Source organism: Ornithodoros turicata, chromosome 9 (genome assembly GCF_037126465.1).
Source record: "Ornithodoros turicata isolate Travis chromosome 9, ASM3712646v1, whole genome shotgun sequence".
NCBI classification, from domain to species: domain Eukaryota; kingdom Metazoa; phylum Arthropoda; class Arachnida; order Ixodida; family Argasidae; genus Ornithodoros; species Ornithodoros turicata.
This window is the reverse complement of record NC_088209.1, coordinates 28,162,210-28,179,837: the sequence shown is the minus strand read 5'-3', so window position 1 is coordinate 28,179,837 and position 17,628 is coordinate 28,162,210. Positions and strand designations below refer to the sequence as shown.

The 17,628-nt window shown below is 45.3% G+C and overlaps 1 protein-coding gene across 1 annotated transcript in view; it reads left to right on the top strand.

Annotated features, from left to right (window-relative positions):
* LOC135368504 (protein tolkin-like) overlaps window positions 1-17,628 on the top strand; it is a 159,576-nt gene that overhangs the window by 109,784 nt on the left and 32,164 nt on the right. The window contains exons 4-5 of the mRNA XM_064601846.1: window positions 8,920-9,040; window positions 11,479-11,891. Coding sequence (XP_064457916.1) covers window positions 8,920-9,040; window positions 11,479-11,891 — 534 coding nt within the window. The remainder of the gene's footprint in view (window positions 1-8,919; window positions 9,041-11,478; window positions 11,892-17,628) is intronic.

The window sequence follows — 17,628 nt, the reverse complement described above, 5'->3', positions numbered from 1 at the left end:
CGGGTGGTGTCATGACACCATTCCTCATGGGCCCACGTCAACGCGGACAAGAGGGCGCGTCTATCCCCGTTCGAAAGCATGATGGAGACTGCGGAGCGGCTACGGTGGGCCGCTGTATACGATGAGTGAACATAGAAAGCACTGTATGCTAATGTTGCACCTGAAATGCAGATCTGTATCACGCATTGTTGACGCGAATCACTGCTGTGTCGGCAACAATAACAACAACAAAAGTACATTTGTGTTATTTGATATTTGTGAGGATATGCTTGCTTTTAACCCCATGGCAATCTGCTCACAATTAACTCTCCTGAACCGGTTCGAAGCGACATTTTGCGCTGCTGCGGAGCTGAACCCGATGCGAACCAATATGCCTGAACCCAAACCCGAACCAAACTAAAAAAATAAAAAATAACGGTTCCAACCCCTGCGGTAAAGCGGCGTCCACGACAGTTCGGGTGCGTAAAGAGACAGAAACCAGATCCCCTAATCTATTTATACGAGTAATTCCGAGAAGGCATACAGAGCGCATGCTTTGCTTCTCTGCACTGCACCTAAATCTAATCAAATCTATTCCACTTTCAGACACTACATTAGCACAGTAGCTGCGTGGTCCCCTTAAGCAAAGCTGGTGATGGAACGATAAAATAATAGACGTATTTTTTTTATGTTTTGTGGATTTTGCTGTTCGACTGTTTGCGTGCTCCGGGACAACTCAGTGTGCTTGCAATTGTTTTCTGTCGGAATCACCACCACCACCACTAATCATCATCGTCATCATCGCCATAATCATCCTCTTCATTTGCATCATTATTACAGGAGTTCTCCACCAAGGTAACTTGTGCAGGTGATGTGGGGTTGCAGCCCTCACACTAGTGAAGCCGAAATCTCCATTTTATTTTTCTTAAAGTCAAGTCGAATCAATCAGAATAGACGTCTTTTACAATAGCTACAGCAATCATAATCAACACGACAGCTACACGCATTATCACCATCATATTAGTTGACAACAAAAGAGTGAGGTCTAGCGTACAGTGATTCAAATGGAGTGATAATCAGCATAGAGGAGATCATTCGTTTCATTCGTCCATTTTATTTGTTCTGCTTACTTCTACAGTAAGCCCAGGGTGGTGAGAAAAAAGCCACGCAATGTGGCGTGACGAGTCCAGCCCTATAGTTCTTCAGCAGTGGAGCACACAAACAATTTAAGTACAAGCGATACAAACGATACAAAATAACACAAGCATCTTAAATAAAAAATAAGAAAAAACAGCGGAGAAGAGAGCCTATGTGCATCAACGTAATGCACAGTCGAGTACTATACCAGAATGTCTATGTTCAAAAACATATGGAGGCTACGTTAATCTATCACTTGACAAGAACCGTACACAAGTGAAAGTCAGCAGCAAAGAGTATAGGAGCCTAGGCCCGCATAAGCAGGTTAACTTCCTCAACTCAAGCAAACCTAACATTAGCTAATGTCAGGTTTGCTTAAGTTGAGGAAGTTAACCTGCCTATGCGGTCATTTAGTAATGTTGGCAACAGTATGGTATTAGTTGCAACAAGCCATGTCGGGAGGGAACGTAAGCAGTGTATCTGTTCATTTTTCACTATAGTTTAACAAGGTTATGAAAGCTATAGTTATTTTGGTTGTGCATGAGTTTATAAGTTAACATTTGCGATATTTGTACAATTCTGCCACCCTTATGAGGGATAAACTTGTAAATAAATTCTTTGTGCTCGTGTCGTACATTTGCTATTGCCCGTACAGCTTTTTTCTGTAATACTAAAAGGGATTCAATATTTTTCTTGGTCGAGATTCCCCATACAAGGTGACAGTATTGTACGTGACAAACGAGTAAGGCCATATATTATATTAATATATAATATAGTAAGGCCATTATACATAGGCCAAGGTATATTACCAATTTAACTTTAGAACAGGAAGATAGGAATGTCTGTAAAGCATCCCTACTGCTGAAGATACTTTAGATTGCATGTGTTGATAGTAGTCATCCCAAGACATTGTACGAGAAAAATATACTCCGAATAGCTTAAATCTATCCACCATATGTCAACAGAATTCGAAGCCATTTTAAGTTCAATATCTTTATAAATTGCCTTATTTTTAGATCGAAATATCGTAGCCTTAGTTTTCTTCGTATTTATGATAAGTTTGTTTTCGCTTTCGCGCAGGTTTTTGTATCTGTAACGAAAAAAAAAAAAAAAAAACGTAATTACCTGTAGCAGGGAAGGCTCACGGTCTCGCACCACTGGAAATCGCGTTTCTTGTTGGTTTTTCATAAAATGCCGGGTATAGGAATGCGTTCATAGTTTCTATACCCTACACATCCTTCCTTCTTCCATCCCTCCGCTCTCAATATCCTGATGTACTGAACCTGCACGTCGCGAACCGTAATTGATCCCTTACTTCGGCGGCGCGTACGTCGGCCAATCGACACAGGCCCGAATTCTTCTTGGTCCCTGTCCTCCGCTATACTGCGTTTCTCAGACGTGTCCTTATGTAATACCATAAGCCCGTATATAGACAACCTACAGAAGGTACAAAAGCTGCGAGGGCGGAACGAATACGGGGTTTCATTAGGAGAATTACCGCGAGGGAAGCCTTTTCTATACGAGTCCGCTGCAATTCCACCTTTCAGTGATTCCCTCGGAACCTGAATTCCCTCGATAAGAGGATTAGGATCATAAGAACGCGTTAGTACGCATAATACCCGCAGTAAACCTCTTCACGCAGAATGGTGTGGTGAAACAGGAAGAAAAGCGCGCGCGCGTGTGTGTGTGTGTGCGTTGAGGAAATGAAAATAAAAGGCTAATAACGTCTGTGAAATAAGAAATAAAATAAAAATATGGACGGCAACCTTAACGAAGGAAGAGAGGATAAAAAATAGGAAGCATCTATCGCCTTCCTTACCCGCGTAAAAACCCTTAGCTCTGACAGGATCCTCGGGGAGGGGGAGGGTAATATAAGAAAACCCGCTCTATTAAGCGTAAGAAACTATCGGTGCCTGAAAAAGAAGAGAGAGAGAGGGGAGGGGCAGAAAAAACAAAAATCTCCTTTATATATATCACTCTTTTTCCTTTTTTCGCTTCAGTGTTTCGAGCGTTGGAGGGCCGCAGACATTGTCAACACAGCGTGATTCTTGACTCAGGTGAAGGAGGCAGGATATAATGATAGCAGGCTTCTTTTCTTCTTCTTCTTCTCTTTTGGGAAATACTTTCTCCGTGTTCTCTTGAGCCCCTCCTCGTTCTGAAGAAATATTTCTAGCGTGCGCAGCTTCGTCACACGAGGAGAGTAGTTGCGCGCGACGTTCTGCTTTAAAGGGCAGGCAGGCAGGCAGGAAGGAAGGAAGGCAGGGAGGGAAAGGGGATCAATGAAAGAACGTGGTTCTCCCGACTAATTATTTTTGGATGCACGTATTGCTAAGAGCCGCTCATTTGCTTTTTCGTCAGACAGAGAGCGAGAGAGCGTGTGCGTGTGTGTCTTGCTCCTTACAGTTTTGTGATTTGCTGAAGACGTTAGCGAGGGTGAACAGGATCATCATGTAAATCGTGAGCGAAGGTATAGATAGTGTGGGCAACACATGGCGCACTCTGGGGGGGGGGGGGATTTCAAGCGGTCTCTCTGCCTAGATTGGCGGCACGTTGGTCGGGGTAAGGATGAAAGGGGGAAGGGGGTAGGCGAAGAGGAAGGCTCACCACCGTCTGGTTCTACAGTTCCCTGCCCTACAACCGTCGGTGAGGGTCTACTGGCTTCACAAAGTTCAGCAGGGCTTTCTGTACGGACTTGTGGCGCTGGAGGTTGCCGCGCGGATGGACGATCTCCTCAATCTGTAGCTCTGATGTTCCAGGGTGCTGCGCTGCTTTTTGGAGTTCCCGTCTGGCGTCGGATGTAGCCGGACGCACCATTATAATGCGTTCCTCCGTTTCTGGCTCACCGCATTGGCGACAATTTGGACTGGAAGTGCGGCCGAGTTTTGAAAGTGTGGGCGCACGTGTAGGCACTACGAGATCGGATGCGAAGCAGGAGGGAACCCAGGCAGCACCATGTACTGAAAGTCGAGTGCAATAGGGGTGGACGGTATGTGTCATATCAATGATCTTTAGTTTCACGAGTCTGTTCAAGGCCTTCTACCTACCCGTCCACCCCTATTGCACCCGACTTTCAGTACATTGTGCTGCTTGGGAAAGCTCAGCCTTGGAGAGGCAACTCGCTGCACAGCGTGGGGGTGCAGACCCGTCTCCCGTTCGCGTATCGGGATGTAGCCTCCATACATGTCTTTCCCACTCTGTCAGCGGATATGCGCGCGATGCCATTATCGATGCGTTAACGCCATCGGCGCCCAGACGCCCGCTCTCAAGGCGTCCCAAATATGCACGTTTTAGTGTCACGTGTGTGTCACGCATGCGTTTTAGTGTCACTTGGAGAAATACAACGTACAAACCAGTCTGGTGGTAATTAGGATACCGCTTAGGAATACGCTACACTTTAAGAAAAGAACAGGTAGCATTTTCTACCCAAGCTGGTAGAACGACAGTACTTCTACCATTTCGGGCCAATCCACGCGCGTCTTCTCTTCCGCGTGTGTAAGCGGCGGCGTCCCTTTCCCTAGCTCCGCTTTCTCACGTTCGCTCTGAGAAAAAGAAAAAAAAAGGTAGAATTTCCTACCCAAGCTGGTATAACGACAGTTTCTACTTTGCAGTTATACGCTAAAGGTAAAATTGGTTTGAATAGCAATGTGGTTGCAATACAGCTCTACCGAGATGGGTAGAAAGTTCTACCTAGCGATACAATGTCTATGCCCCCATAATGTGTAAATAGTCTAAAGAAAAAATGAGTAATTTTAGCCAGTTTTAGCCGGATACATTGCCACGACCATTCGAGCAGCAGGCAGACAGGTTATGTCGGCGACGTAGGTTAAGGGCTTTCGCTTGTAAACCCTGCACAGCAATTTATACGTGTGACAGGGAACGCTTATTTTTCTGTTTTAACGATTTGCAAGAAAAATTGCGGTAACGACTCGGGGCGACGTCTGGTAGGAAATTATTCCCAATTTGTCAAGCAACGGTGATCGATGTTTCCGACTGGCTTGCTGCTAATGATGACTACGTAGCAGACGCGTAGCCGACGTCTTTTGTTTTAGACCCAGTGTTATGCGCATGCAATGTAGTTTTGCCGTCGTATATGACGAGCAATGCGCAGTTGGTGGCGTCTTCGACACAGTGTAGTCCGTTATTTTTAATTTTCATTTTCTAAAAAGAAAAAATTATGAGCGCAGTTGGGACGAAAATTGTACGTAAGAGTATTGAGGACTCAGGGTATCGAATAGAAAAGTCTTCTGAGATTGCAGTTGTATTGCTTTATGGTACATTTAAATGTGCGGAAGTTTATGCGAAGTATATAGGGAGTATTTGCAATGCTGGGGAGTAAATTTCGGGGCCAGGAGACTAGAAACTGTAATAGACGATTTCAGAAAATCCCAGTGCTCCTTGCGCACGCGTTGCATCCTGGGAGATTACTGAAATGATGAAGGGAGAACTGTCCTTACACGTTTCGTTTTCGCTCACCTTGACTCCTCGTGGACAATCGGCCGAGAGAGAGGGAACCGAAACATCTTGGAGACCTTCTCCTCCTTTGTTTCCAGCAAGCTCCCATAGTTCAAAGCGGCACTAAGCTCTCTGGGATTTTCTGAAAATTTACTCATTTTTTAACTGGCACGTGCACTCCCACACAATGCATACATCTATAAACCGTCGCACGACCTCCAACAGGTTTCCAAATGTGGTCATTTGAAATAATGGCAGTTGCCTAAAGCATAGGAGGAGACTGGAATCTGCTATACTCCTTGTCATTATCTTTTCTTTCTCTCTCTCTCTTAGCTTACAATGCACAGTTTGCAGTACTATGCGCAAATACAAGTGGGTAATTGTCGTTGCGGTCGCTTGTCCACCGTTTGCAGGACCCCGACCAGCGTACGCGTGTGATCGTACATGTTCACCACGCTAGTGGTACGCATTACAAACAGTTTACACGACATAGCCAAAACTCTTTTTTTTATATGTAAAGGGCAGTACAGTTTGAGTGACGATTTGAAAACACTACCACCTATCTGCTGGTGTTGTCTGATGGTTTGGTGTCTGTTGGTGTTGTCTGAGGTTTTCCGAAGACTTTCCAGGCAAATGGAGGCACAATTCCCCTTGAAGTCGGCCCAGGACGCATACTAACCCCCCCTGTCCCGCACTCCTTCCTTCTGTCCTCTCTCCACCTGACCACATCTGTACGCCGCTCATAGCCACAGTTGTTTCGCGGAGCTAACACGGAATAAAAAAAAAGTTCAAAAAATCATCTTGGATTTATCCTCTCCTCGCCGTGATGTTCCTCCCTTTCGAAACTTATCTAGCTTATAAACTATTAACTTTTACAATATCTTACAAAACCAATCACTGGAAAGAAAGAACTGTCTCGGGGAAGCCAGTAAGTTGCGGTCGTGCGCGTGACAATAAGATGTAACATTTTGCAGCGTCATGGCACCTTCGGCGTACACGTCGGAGAATATTCGCCCATATGGAGAGAGAAGAAAGAAAGAAAAAAAAAATAGCACGCGTAGCAACAAACACTCACGCAGGAGTTTTACGCGCGTCGCGACATAAAATTCGCCCGGAGACATAACAACGCGTATCCACATTTTTTTTTTTTTGACAGTGCGCGCTGCAGCCATCTCATTTTGTGCTTCCACGTCATATCTTTCTGTCGCATTTGTAGCTCCTGGTGGGCTCCTTCCGAGACAGCCGAATTCACCGTGAACAGTTCACTCGGGAAAGCTAGCTTTTCAAATTCAGAAGCAAACGGATTGCATTCAATCTTCTTTTCTCCACGCAGGATATGTGCTCGTATTCCCGCTTGGCTGAGATAGAAATTTCGCATCTGGGCTCACGATGTACGAAACTGGGGATCATATATCAACGAAGGTCCCTCTTTCGCCGTAATAGTCGAAGATTTCCTTCCGTATGTTGAAGGACAGGAAAAGGGGGGGGGGGGGGTCGGTTGCGAAGCAGGTTCTTGGTGTGTTCGCATCGCAAAGCCAAGATGTCTTGTTTTGATTAGTTTTTATTCGAGCATGCGCGAGTGGCGCACGCTACTTTAAACATCGGTTTAGTTTGTGTGGAGCACATGTTGTGTATAACGTTCATAATAAATTTTAATCAATAAATAAAGAAGGAGTAATTTTAATCCTGTTTGGGACTACAGATACGTGGCCACAAGCATTAGTCACTTTCGGGACTAAATACACGGGAGTTTATGCCAAGTTTATAGGCGCTGTTTCTCTAGTGGTGGAGAATAAGCTTCAGGGTTAGGAGACTAGAACAGGGGACTAAGGGAATAGAAGCTGTACTTTCGAACTGCCGCGAAAGGAAAAGCGACGAACAAAGGCGAACTTTCTGTTTGCGTGGAGCACACATCTACGTCGCTTTGAAGATCATTTCACGCCGACCATTCCTTAGGGACTCAACATTATGAAGCCGTCCCTGCATACAATGCTATACTAGACACCACCATTCAAATAGGGCCAGAACGTTTGAAACGCTCGCACTGTTTGCTTAGAGTGATGGTATTTACTCGCCTCGAGTGAGTGAGTGAAAAAAAAAAAAAAAGCACAATGGAGAAAATTGGCACCACCAACCTGGAAGCCGGGTACTCCCATACCACGTAAACAACCCTGAACACATGAACGTACACAGACACTTGGAGTGCAAACACTCAGATATGCCTTGGATATCACCATTCCGCGCACTTTTTGTTTTACAATGTGGGAACACAGAATGAATTGAATGCCGGATGTGTGTACCAGGGTTGCAGAGTTGCCATATCGGAGTTGGAATCATTCCGGAATCATTCCAGATTTATCAGAGCCTGGAATGGAATTGGAATGGAATAGCGGGAACTGTCCTGGGAATGGAATGGGGATGGAATTGGAATGGTCTGGGTGCTCCGGTGGTATTTTTTATTTCAACCCACTGGTTTCTGCCCACGCGCCCTTTGCACGCACGCACCGCACCAGCACATGGTCAAGAGCGAAATAATATTTAGAAATAAATATTTAGCGAAAATATATTTAGCCAAATAATATTTAGCGAATTAATATATTCAAACGGGTCTTCCTTTCTCCTTCATTTCGAAAATAATAATACATGGCAGCTCTCCGCGGTCACCCAGAAGAACCCCACGCAGCTGCAGCAGCAATAGAACGAGTATTTTCCACAGTTTCGCATATTATGACAGCACAGCGAAGTTGGTTATCTTATCAGGCACCTCTTTCTGGCACCCCATGTTTGTGAACCTGAACACACGATACCCCTGGTCAGCAATATTGCTCACGTGTCCAAATTACAATTAAAGAAAAAAAAAATGTCATCACAGTTAGTAGTGTATCGATGTTGTTGTAATGTTAGGATCCTTTCCGCACTTTGTCTCTGTGCTTTTTCCGTGCTGGATAATACCAAACTCTTCTAACACTGCTTGGCTAGACAGTACAGTTACCTTTTTCTTTCTTTCTTTTTCCTTGATGGAATTATAGGAATAGAATGGGGTTGCCGAGCCACTCCAGCAGTGGGAATTGACCACACCTTTCCATTCCGAGGAATTGTAAGGAATTGGATTATCACAAATCTCGATTCCTCGGAATGGAATTGGAATGGAATTGGTGGCCCCATTCTGCAACCCTGGTGTACGTATGGAGAGAACCACTGGTGGTGGTCGTCATATATTCCAGTACCTGAAGGAAGCACGCTATATAGTCTGCGAGGTTTCGAGCAGATTTCGGGTGAAAGAGACGAATGGATGTGCATGGGACATCGTGCAGCGTATCATTCATGTAGCGTACTCGTGCCTTTCTGCAGGGGACCACCGCGCGCTGTTCAAGCAGGCGATGCGCCACTGGGAGAACAACACGTGCGTCAAGTTCGTTGAGCGAGGCCCGGACCATCCGCACTATATTGTATTCACGGAGCGACCGTGTGGGTACGTAACTGTTCAGATTCAAATTTATTTTTGTTATCTATATATACATGCACAGATATATACAGGTGAAGGAGCAAGTGGGAATTGTATTCCTTATTAATTTCTAATATTTATAACCCCGTTTAACCTCCTATACGTCTCTTTTCTCTGCGTGCTGAGACATGGCTGAAAGACGTGTGTCCTCCCTTATGGTACAAATGGTGGGATCGTTCGTTTATTAACTATTATACTGTGGACTATGGACTATGGTCTCATGATATTATGAATTACAGCCATGCGGATTTGTATGGGCCTGCCATTTATTGCGGACTTCGGGTACAAACTGAACTGCCGCTATTTGAATGCTATTCGGATAATTTAACTCTAGACAATTCCAAATATCAAGCTGAGAATGCCTGCATTTCTACAACAATCGCCTAAAGTTACCTACACACTTGAATGTAGTTTTACAACCTCAGCACGGGAGCGCCTTACCCCTTGCATCCTGCAATCATCCTCGCAATGCAATTGTGTATCCTTGCTTCTTTCCATCTTTTTCTTCCGCCCTCAAGGCTGCATTACACTAGGCAAACGCGATTTGAGAAACGAAATATTCACCATGACAGTGCATTCTAAGAAAAAGAGTGTGAAAATGTGGTAACTTTTTATAGTTACCATAGCGTCTGATAAAGGGTAGTAAAAGCAATTATCATATACCCAAATTGCTACAAAAAGGCGTACGCCCCCCTCGCTCACCGAATCAAAAGCGGTAACCTTATCATGCGTGGCAGAGAGTGAGGTAGCAGGTAGAACTTTGCAACCTTTTAGGCACAACATATACGCGACAACTATTACCTCCTAGAAGGCGTAACTGCTGCACCCTTTTTTCTAAGAGTGTGGACACGAGGATTCGGAGATTAGTGCAGCTATACAACCTTCTTGAAGTTTCAACTACGACCTTCTTGTTTAGCTTACTTGGCAATCACAACTCAACTTCCGCAAGTTAGAAGGCATGCGGGTCATGGCTCCACTTAGCTTCCCTTTGCGAAGAAGGCGCGTGTCTAGCATAGGAATTAGTGTGCACACGGTTACTGCACTTCCCTCTTCCAAGTAAGGTTGCTCTACCAGCTCTGCTTGTGCCCCTGTTGACCACACAGAAACCGATTCCAACTGCAAAGCAGTTCAAGTAGTCCCTCATTCTTTCTGCTCCACCTGCGTTTCGAGATAAGAGCGTTCTCATGTCTTACTTACAAAGCTTTTAGCATATACGCACCGTCTTTGCGATACAAGGAGCGTTTGGAACGTGCGGGCCTTTGCGCTATTCTGGCTCGAGCGTGGAGGTTTCGGAATGTTCCATCACAAAATCTTCTACTATACAGGGTGTCTTTTTTTTTAAACGGATTTTTCGTAAAAACTATAAGGGCCACAGACATCTTGTTTTCACTTCTATCATCTCTGGGCCGGCGGACGCTCTTGGTCATCTGTTGCTCAACCGTCGAATGACTAATTACCTAAAAATCGTTAATTAACTTTTTTTTAATTATAAAGGCTAGAAGTTGTTCCAACGAGAACATCTGGTCCCTTCGATCACCTGATACCGTAGCCGTTGTCAGCAAAAATCCGTTCCATAGATCGTCCGCAAAAAATTAGTGAAGGAACACAACTTTTTTCTTTATTTTGTTCACTGCGCGTCTCCACAGACGCGCCTTCCCTTCTCTCCCAATGTGAGAGGGTGAAGGAGCACAAGGTCGCCTCATGCGTCCAAGATGAGCTTTAACTTTCCGAAACAAAACAGGTGACGCTATCGGAACTGCCTTTATCTTGGGTTGCATTTTCTGTTTTCTTTTTCCAGGACGCAAGAGGCGATAGTGTGCTCTTTCACCCTCTCACATTGGGGGTGAAGGCGCATTTGAAGAGGTTACGTTCGCAGACCATTAGTGACTGAGTGTGTGAAAAGAAAAAAATAAAAACATGGAGAAATTGGCACCATCAACGTGGAAGCGGGCTACTCCATACCACGTGAACAACACTGAACACATGAACGTACATAGATACCTGGACTGCAAACACTCAGGTACAAGAGTCACACAGGGTTACAGCAGTCACACACACACAAAAGAAAGAAATCAGAAAAAGGGGGAATCAGAAAAATATAAAAAAATCAAAAAGGAGAAAAAAGTCACACACACAAAAACGAAAGAAACAGAGAACCATCTGAAACAGAGGCACATAAGTCAAAACTTCTCATCAGCCAATTTCAGACAGGAACGAGACCAAGGCACGCAGCGTAAACTGGCTTTGATGCGGGCGTCGGGTACCCAGAAACGTAGATTAACTAAAAGGGCGACTGTCGACTGTCTAGGGCCGCGAGCGAGCGCTGAAGTTTTGATCACACCATTAGTTGCACCTTCTTAGGTGATACCATTGTTTGAACCCATACCGTCATGCAAATGGTGTAGGTGCTGTTCCTTCGTGGGCAAACGTGGAAATGGTCCCCAGGCCATATCGATCGGCAAGAACTGCGACAAGTTCGGGATCGTGGTGCATGAGCTGGGCCACGTCGTGGGTTTCTGGCATGAGCACACGCGTCCGGACCGGGACAGCCACGTGGACATCATCATGAAGAACATCATGACGGGCCAGGAGTACAACTTCAACAAACTTACCGACGAAGAGGTCAACTCCCTGGGAATGGCGTACGACTTCGACTCCATCATGCACTACGCTCGCAACACCTTCTCCAAGAGCACGCAACTGGACACCATTTTGGCACAGGAGCGCGCGGATACCAAGGTGCGGCCGGAGATAGGACAGCGGGTACGACTGTCACAAGGGGACATCGCGCAGACAAACAAGCTCTACAATTGCCCAAGTAAGTAAGTACGAACACTCTCTGCTCATAATTATGGATTATTGCGCCGAGAACATACGGCGGAATGTTCGGTGAAAGAGATCTCGCATCTATGATATATCCAGTCATATTACGTTATTAGCCCTCCAAGCGTCACTTTGTAGCGTGCGGCTTTTTCGGGTTACACCCCCCCCCCCCCACCCACACACACACACACCTCCCGCGAATCTCTGTCTCGGGCCAATTTGGGTTCAACCCGATTTCTACCCGAATTCCAATCACGTAGACTCTTTAGTAGCAATCTGTATGCAAGCCTGAAGTAAATATTCGAATGCAGCAATACACTACACAAAGCACGTTCGATGTTTCAATATTTAGTGCTTGTGACTATATAACTCGTGAGGTAAGCATTTCTAACTAATATACGAAGTGGTATCAGAAGTTCAGTGACTATATATAGTCATGTTGAACCTAAGAACGGCATTGCTGGCGGCTCTCCTACTCTCTGTATACTATTTAACCACTAGAATACATCGTGGTGTTTGAAACATTGTATATGTGATTTCCTTAGGTGTACGTTTCACAAAAATTAGTTTCCTAGTTAATGTAATAAGAATATATTATAAAGACCTGCTTGAGCGTCCGAAATGCCGCTCTTACTAAGTTACTGTTACTGTTATCAGTTACGAATTTTCCAAACAAAGACATGACATCAACAGGCTTTATTGCAAACATGGAAGTTATGAACAATGTGCTATTTATACATATTCCACTTGAGCAGCAACTGGTGTTCGAAGTTTACATCACTGAGTTTTGCCTCGTTTAATTGCGAAAACATCTTTGCTCACGCTATAGAGCCGCTCAATCGGGGCACTATAGAGGAGATCCCTTATAAAAATGATTGTTGTTTTTCTTTTAGCAATGTATGTACCCTCGTACAATATTACCTCGTACCCTTTATAATAGGCCGCTTGCTGGACAGACAAAAAAAACAACAAAAAAAAAACACTCGAATATTCCAACCGCTCCCGATTTCAACCCGAATTACAGATTAAACATACCAACCCGATTCCCCGCCGTATCCGGGGAGGACCTTTAACCCGGAAAAGTCATAACGATCTTAGATTGACGTCGTCCGCGCAATGTACGACAACGCCTTTAAACTCATCAGCTTCTCCGTGCACAGGAGTCATCCGAAACGACAATGGAGTCCTTTGATTGAATTAATTTCCTGTTTCTCAATAATTTTTTTTATTGTGCTACGTACGAAAACGACGTTATTTCACAGAGGTGGCTACCGTGAAGCATTTTGCGGTTTCCCCGTCCGGAATGTCTTTCGCGAAAAACGGCAAAAAATATAAATAAAATAAAATAAATGTCGGTAGAGCATTGAACCGAGACCAAGCAACGCGCAGCTTTTTACGACAGCGCTATAGTACATATACGAGCAGTGTTCGAGCGAGCGCGTGGGCGGCAGATTTGTCTTCTCCGGCGCATCAGCCCCTTACAGTCACAGAAAAACTCGCTCGCTTTCTTCTTCATGCTTTTGTTCACGTCTCGGAAGAAGCCACCGCGCCTGTTTCTGCTTCAACGACGCCTACATTCACGGGCCTTATGATGATGATAATGATGACCAACAGACGGGCGCTACCCACGTTGCAGCGAGGGGCTTCCACGCCAACGCACTTGCCTTGTTTGTACATCGCGTTTCTCTGAGAGGCTTCTACCTTCGAGAGGCTGCAGGGTTTGAAAGCTCGCGAGTGGAGAACAAACTTCCGCGAAAGTATCTGGCGCATTATATTCCGAACTGCAATGAACATGTGTCGCATCGTCCGTTGGACGACAGACATTGCGTATGCTGGTACTGTTCGCTGTTCGACGTGATCAAATAGGCGGTACAGAGATTCTTTTAGCATACACTGTTAAAAGAGAACTTCACCACATAGCACGCTCCTAGCCAACCATCATTCCGAATGATATAATTCTGTGCATTGATTTGTTGAAAATGGGAGGGGGCGCCTATCTGGGACAGATTATCTTGTCCCAGATAGGCGCCTCCCCCCTGTTTTGAACAAATCATGACAGAAAATGATATCGCATTCGGTATGATGGTTGGCTAGGAGCGTGCTATGTGGTGAAGTTCTGTTTTAACAGTGTACACTCTTAGAAATGAACTTCACCGCATAGCACAATCATAGCAAACCATCATCTCGAATGATATCGTTATGTGCGCTTGTTGAATACGGGAGGCGTATGCCTTTTTTGTGACAATTATGAACAGCGTAAGTGTCACAAAAACGGCATACGCCTCCCGTTTTCAACAAACCAGGCAGATAACGATATCATTCGAGATGATGGTTGGCTATAGGAGCCTGCTATGCGGTGAAGTTCATTTTTAAGAGTGCACTCTTAGAAATGAATTTCACCACATAGCACGCTCCTAGCATAATGGCACAAAATAGGCTCCGCCTCACGTTTTCAACAAATCTAGGGCGAGAACGTTGTCATTCGGGATGATGGTTGGCTAGGAGCGTGCTATGTGGTGAAGTTCATTTTTAAGAGTGTACGTAAAGTGGCATTATCTATGGGTGACATCAGTTTTTCTGAATCACCGATAAATCTGAAAGCCGATAGCGGTTACAGGAGCATTAAAGCGCGAAATTTCTTCATAAATCACGAACGACTGAATGGGTGAATCTCGTTCCTTTTAAGTTGGTGCCAAAGTAACGACGTATTTGATTCCGCGAGGAGATATTTTTGCACTTTTAGTGCTCCTTTAAAAAAATATAAGGACAAATAACGCGGCAACAGGGAGGCTAGCCATTATAGTGGCAGTATAATACTGAACTGTCTGCAGTTCGGCAAGATCGCCGAGCAACAGGAACCTCGTCGTCCTTCCTTCTCGTCGTTGGATGGGAAACACCAGACCAGCCAAAGAGATTTGAAAAGCGAACATATTGCTCTCGCAGGAGCATATAATAAGAAGAGAAACGAATGGCAAATCGCGGTGGAGAGAAAAGAAATCGCTCATCTTTTAAGAATGGAGCCCATCAAACGGAAGTAATGCAGACCCCTATATAGATCCGAGCGAACTTGGTTCCTTTTAGAAGGAGCACGTCTTATCAGCCTTTATCTCTGCTTCTTCTTCCCTTTCACGGTCGTTTATATAGGGGCAAACTGATGAAAAGGGACGTATGCCAGCGTGTGCCCCCCGGAGAAGTTCTTCCGCCGTACCTTTTCTGGGTTGTTTCTGGATGCTACAAAGGAGGCATTTTTCATGTTGGTGTGTCATCGTTTCTCATTAGTGGTCTTTACGGTCCCCCGGGTAGCTCTCCCTTCTTAATTGACCGCTCCTTGGAGTATTCATTTCGTTTGGGTGAGTGCCAGTCAATCGAGCGAGCGATCCTGATTAGCTGTTGCTGCTTTGGGCCCCCATCGAATGGAATAGAACCATCGTTGAGGGACCTTCGTTACGCCCCCGTTACAAGATGGCCTCGATGGAGCCACTGCTTTTCGCGTTTTCTTTTGCGCTTGTATCCGGGTGAGATGATACACTTGTAACAGCGGGATGACAGCGCATGTAGCCCTGGCTCCTCGTTGTCACATCGAGCGGTTATCCATGGCGTTTCTGCTTCCACACTCGAAAGAATGAAAGGAAAAAGAAAGCGTCATTTCTTAGTCCGTTTGAGCACTAACTGCATGAAAGTTTATGCGAAGTCTAACGACCGCTTGCAGTGGGGGGGAGGGGTAAATTTCGGGGTCGGGGGGGGGGGGGATATGTTTAATGGAAAGAAAAGAAAAGAAAGAAAAGAGGAGATGTCAGTCAGGCTAATGCCGGCTTGCTATTACAAAAAAAACTCAAAATTAACATTAGAAAATAAAACTAAATAAAGGATAAGAAAGAAAGAAGAACAGTCAGTGCAGCACAGGCACTAAAATACTCAGGGACTCTAAAAACGGAGCTTCACTACATGGCACGCTCCTACACTCTTAAAAATGAACTTCACCGCATTGCATGCCCTTAGCCAACCATAATAGCGAATGATATCGTTGTCTGCCCTAATTTGTTGAAAACGGGAGGCGTACGCCTTTTCTGTGACAATTATGACCAGCATAAGTGACACAAAAAGGCGTAGGCCTCCCGTTTTCAACAACTCAGGTCAGATAACGATATCATAAGAGATTATGGTTGGCTAGCAGCGTGCTATGCGGTGAAGTTCATTTTTAAGAGTGTAGCCAACAGTCATCTCGAATGACAACGTTCTCTCCCTTGATTTCACGTAAACGGGGGGGGGGGGGGCGTACGCCATTTTTACACCCCCCTCCCCCGTATTCAGCAAATCAGGGGAAAAAACAACGTCACTCGGGATGACTGTGGGCCATAGGCGCGCTATGTGACCAAGTTCATTTCGTCACCACCACCTCATTTCTAAGAGTGTGGGGAGCAGCAGTTGCAATTTACTCCTCATTTTTATACCTTTTTTCTTACGGTGTAAAAGCGAAAGAAATTGCACCAAACACATGCTTCCTTTTCTCTCGATCTTTAAAGGAACGCAAAGTAAGTGAGAGGCAATAAGCTTATATGGTAACCATTGCTAGTCTACAACGTTGTAAATGTACCGCTGAACTAAACACTACAACTAGAGTGCTATAAAAATCTAGTCCATCATCTACATACACCGTTGGAGATGAGGAGACAAAACAGCGCGCCAGGCGAAATACTGCAGCTCCACCATGGGGGAGGACTCGCGTAGTGTCATGCGGCCAGTCTTAATAGCCAATACGGAAGCAGAGTGAGTGTGATGGATTACATTATCTTGCGGAGGAGGGAGAGTGACGTCTCTGTGCCCAGCCATCCTATCTGTGGCGCAGTAATATTTTCAGAGCTGACGGACTAGATTTCTTTTCCTTCCTAAGTTGAACACGACTACAAGTATCGTGTTATTTACTGGTTGCCACTTTCTGTCCTCGTGTGCTTTGGTGGTTATCGCAGTGCACTCCGTCGTCGCTATCTAAAATCACAAACATGCTCGGTCCAGCGGTGAATTCCGCTGTTCGCTTTCGTGCACTGCAGTGTGTATAGTGTGCCGGTGTGTCGCAGTTAATGCAACGCTGACATTGCGCAGAATGTTGTATAGCGTCGAATAAGTGAGAAGATAAGGAAACTCGCCCAACAGTTACACGTTTCGCATTGATAGGGGAACAAGTGGGAAGGGTGAGAGAGATAGCAGGACGTGCAATTGAGCTCGGACACGCAAGACATCCTATATCATTGGCGTTTTGGTTTGTGAGCCACAGAATCATTTACACCCGGAAAGGCATGATGTTACGTTATTGAATATAACGCTCGCGCGGAGAACGCAAGCGACACGGGAAGAAATGATAAAGAACGCATGGTTTTCGTTGACTGCGCGCGTTCGACGCCGAAATTTGATTTTCCGTACAGCCACACATATACTCTCAAAAACCACTATGCGACAAACGTGCTGCAAACAATCTGTTTTGTTTTTCTACCCTTCTTTCGCGTAGACCGCAAGCGGCGCGCCCGAGGCGTTTTGCGTTCTGCTGCCGTTCGAAAAGCTGCACATCCAACGTAATCGCATTTCTTGGGATTGTTCGCAATGCCTTTGCGCGGACGACTAGAATGGATTCCGACCGAATGCAAGACACGTTTCAGACTGGAGGAAACTTCAAAAATAACAGAAGGATGGGGGGGCGTCTCGCTGAAGGAACGAGTCAACATCAACCGCGATGCTTT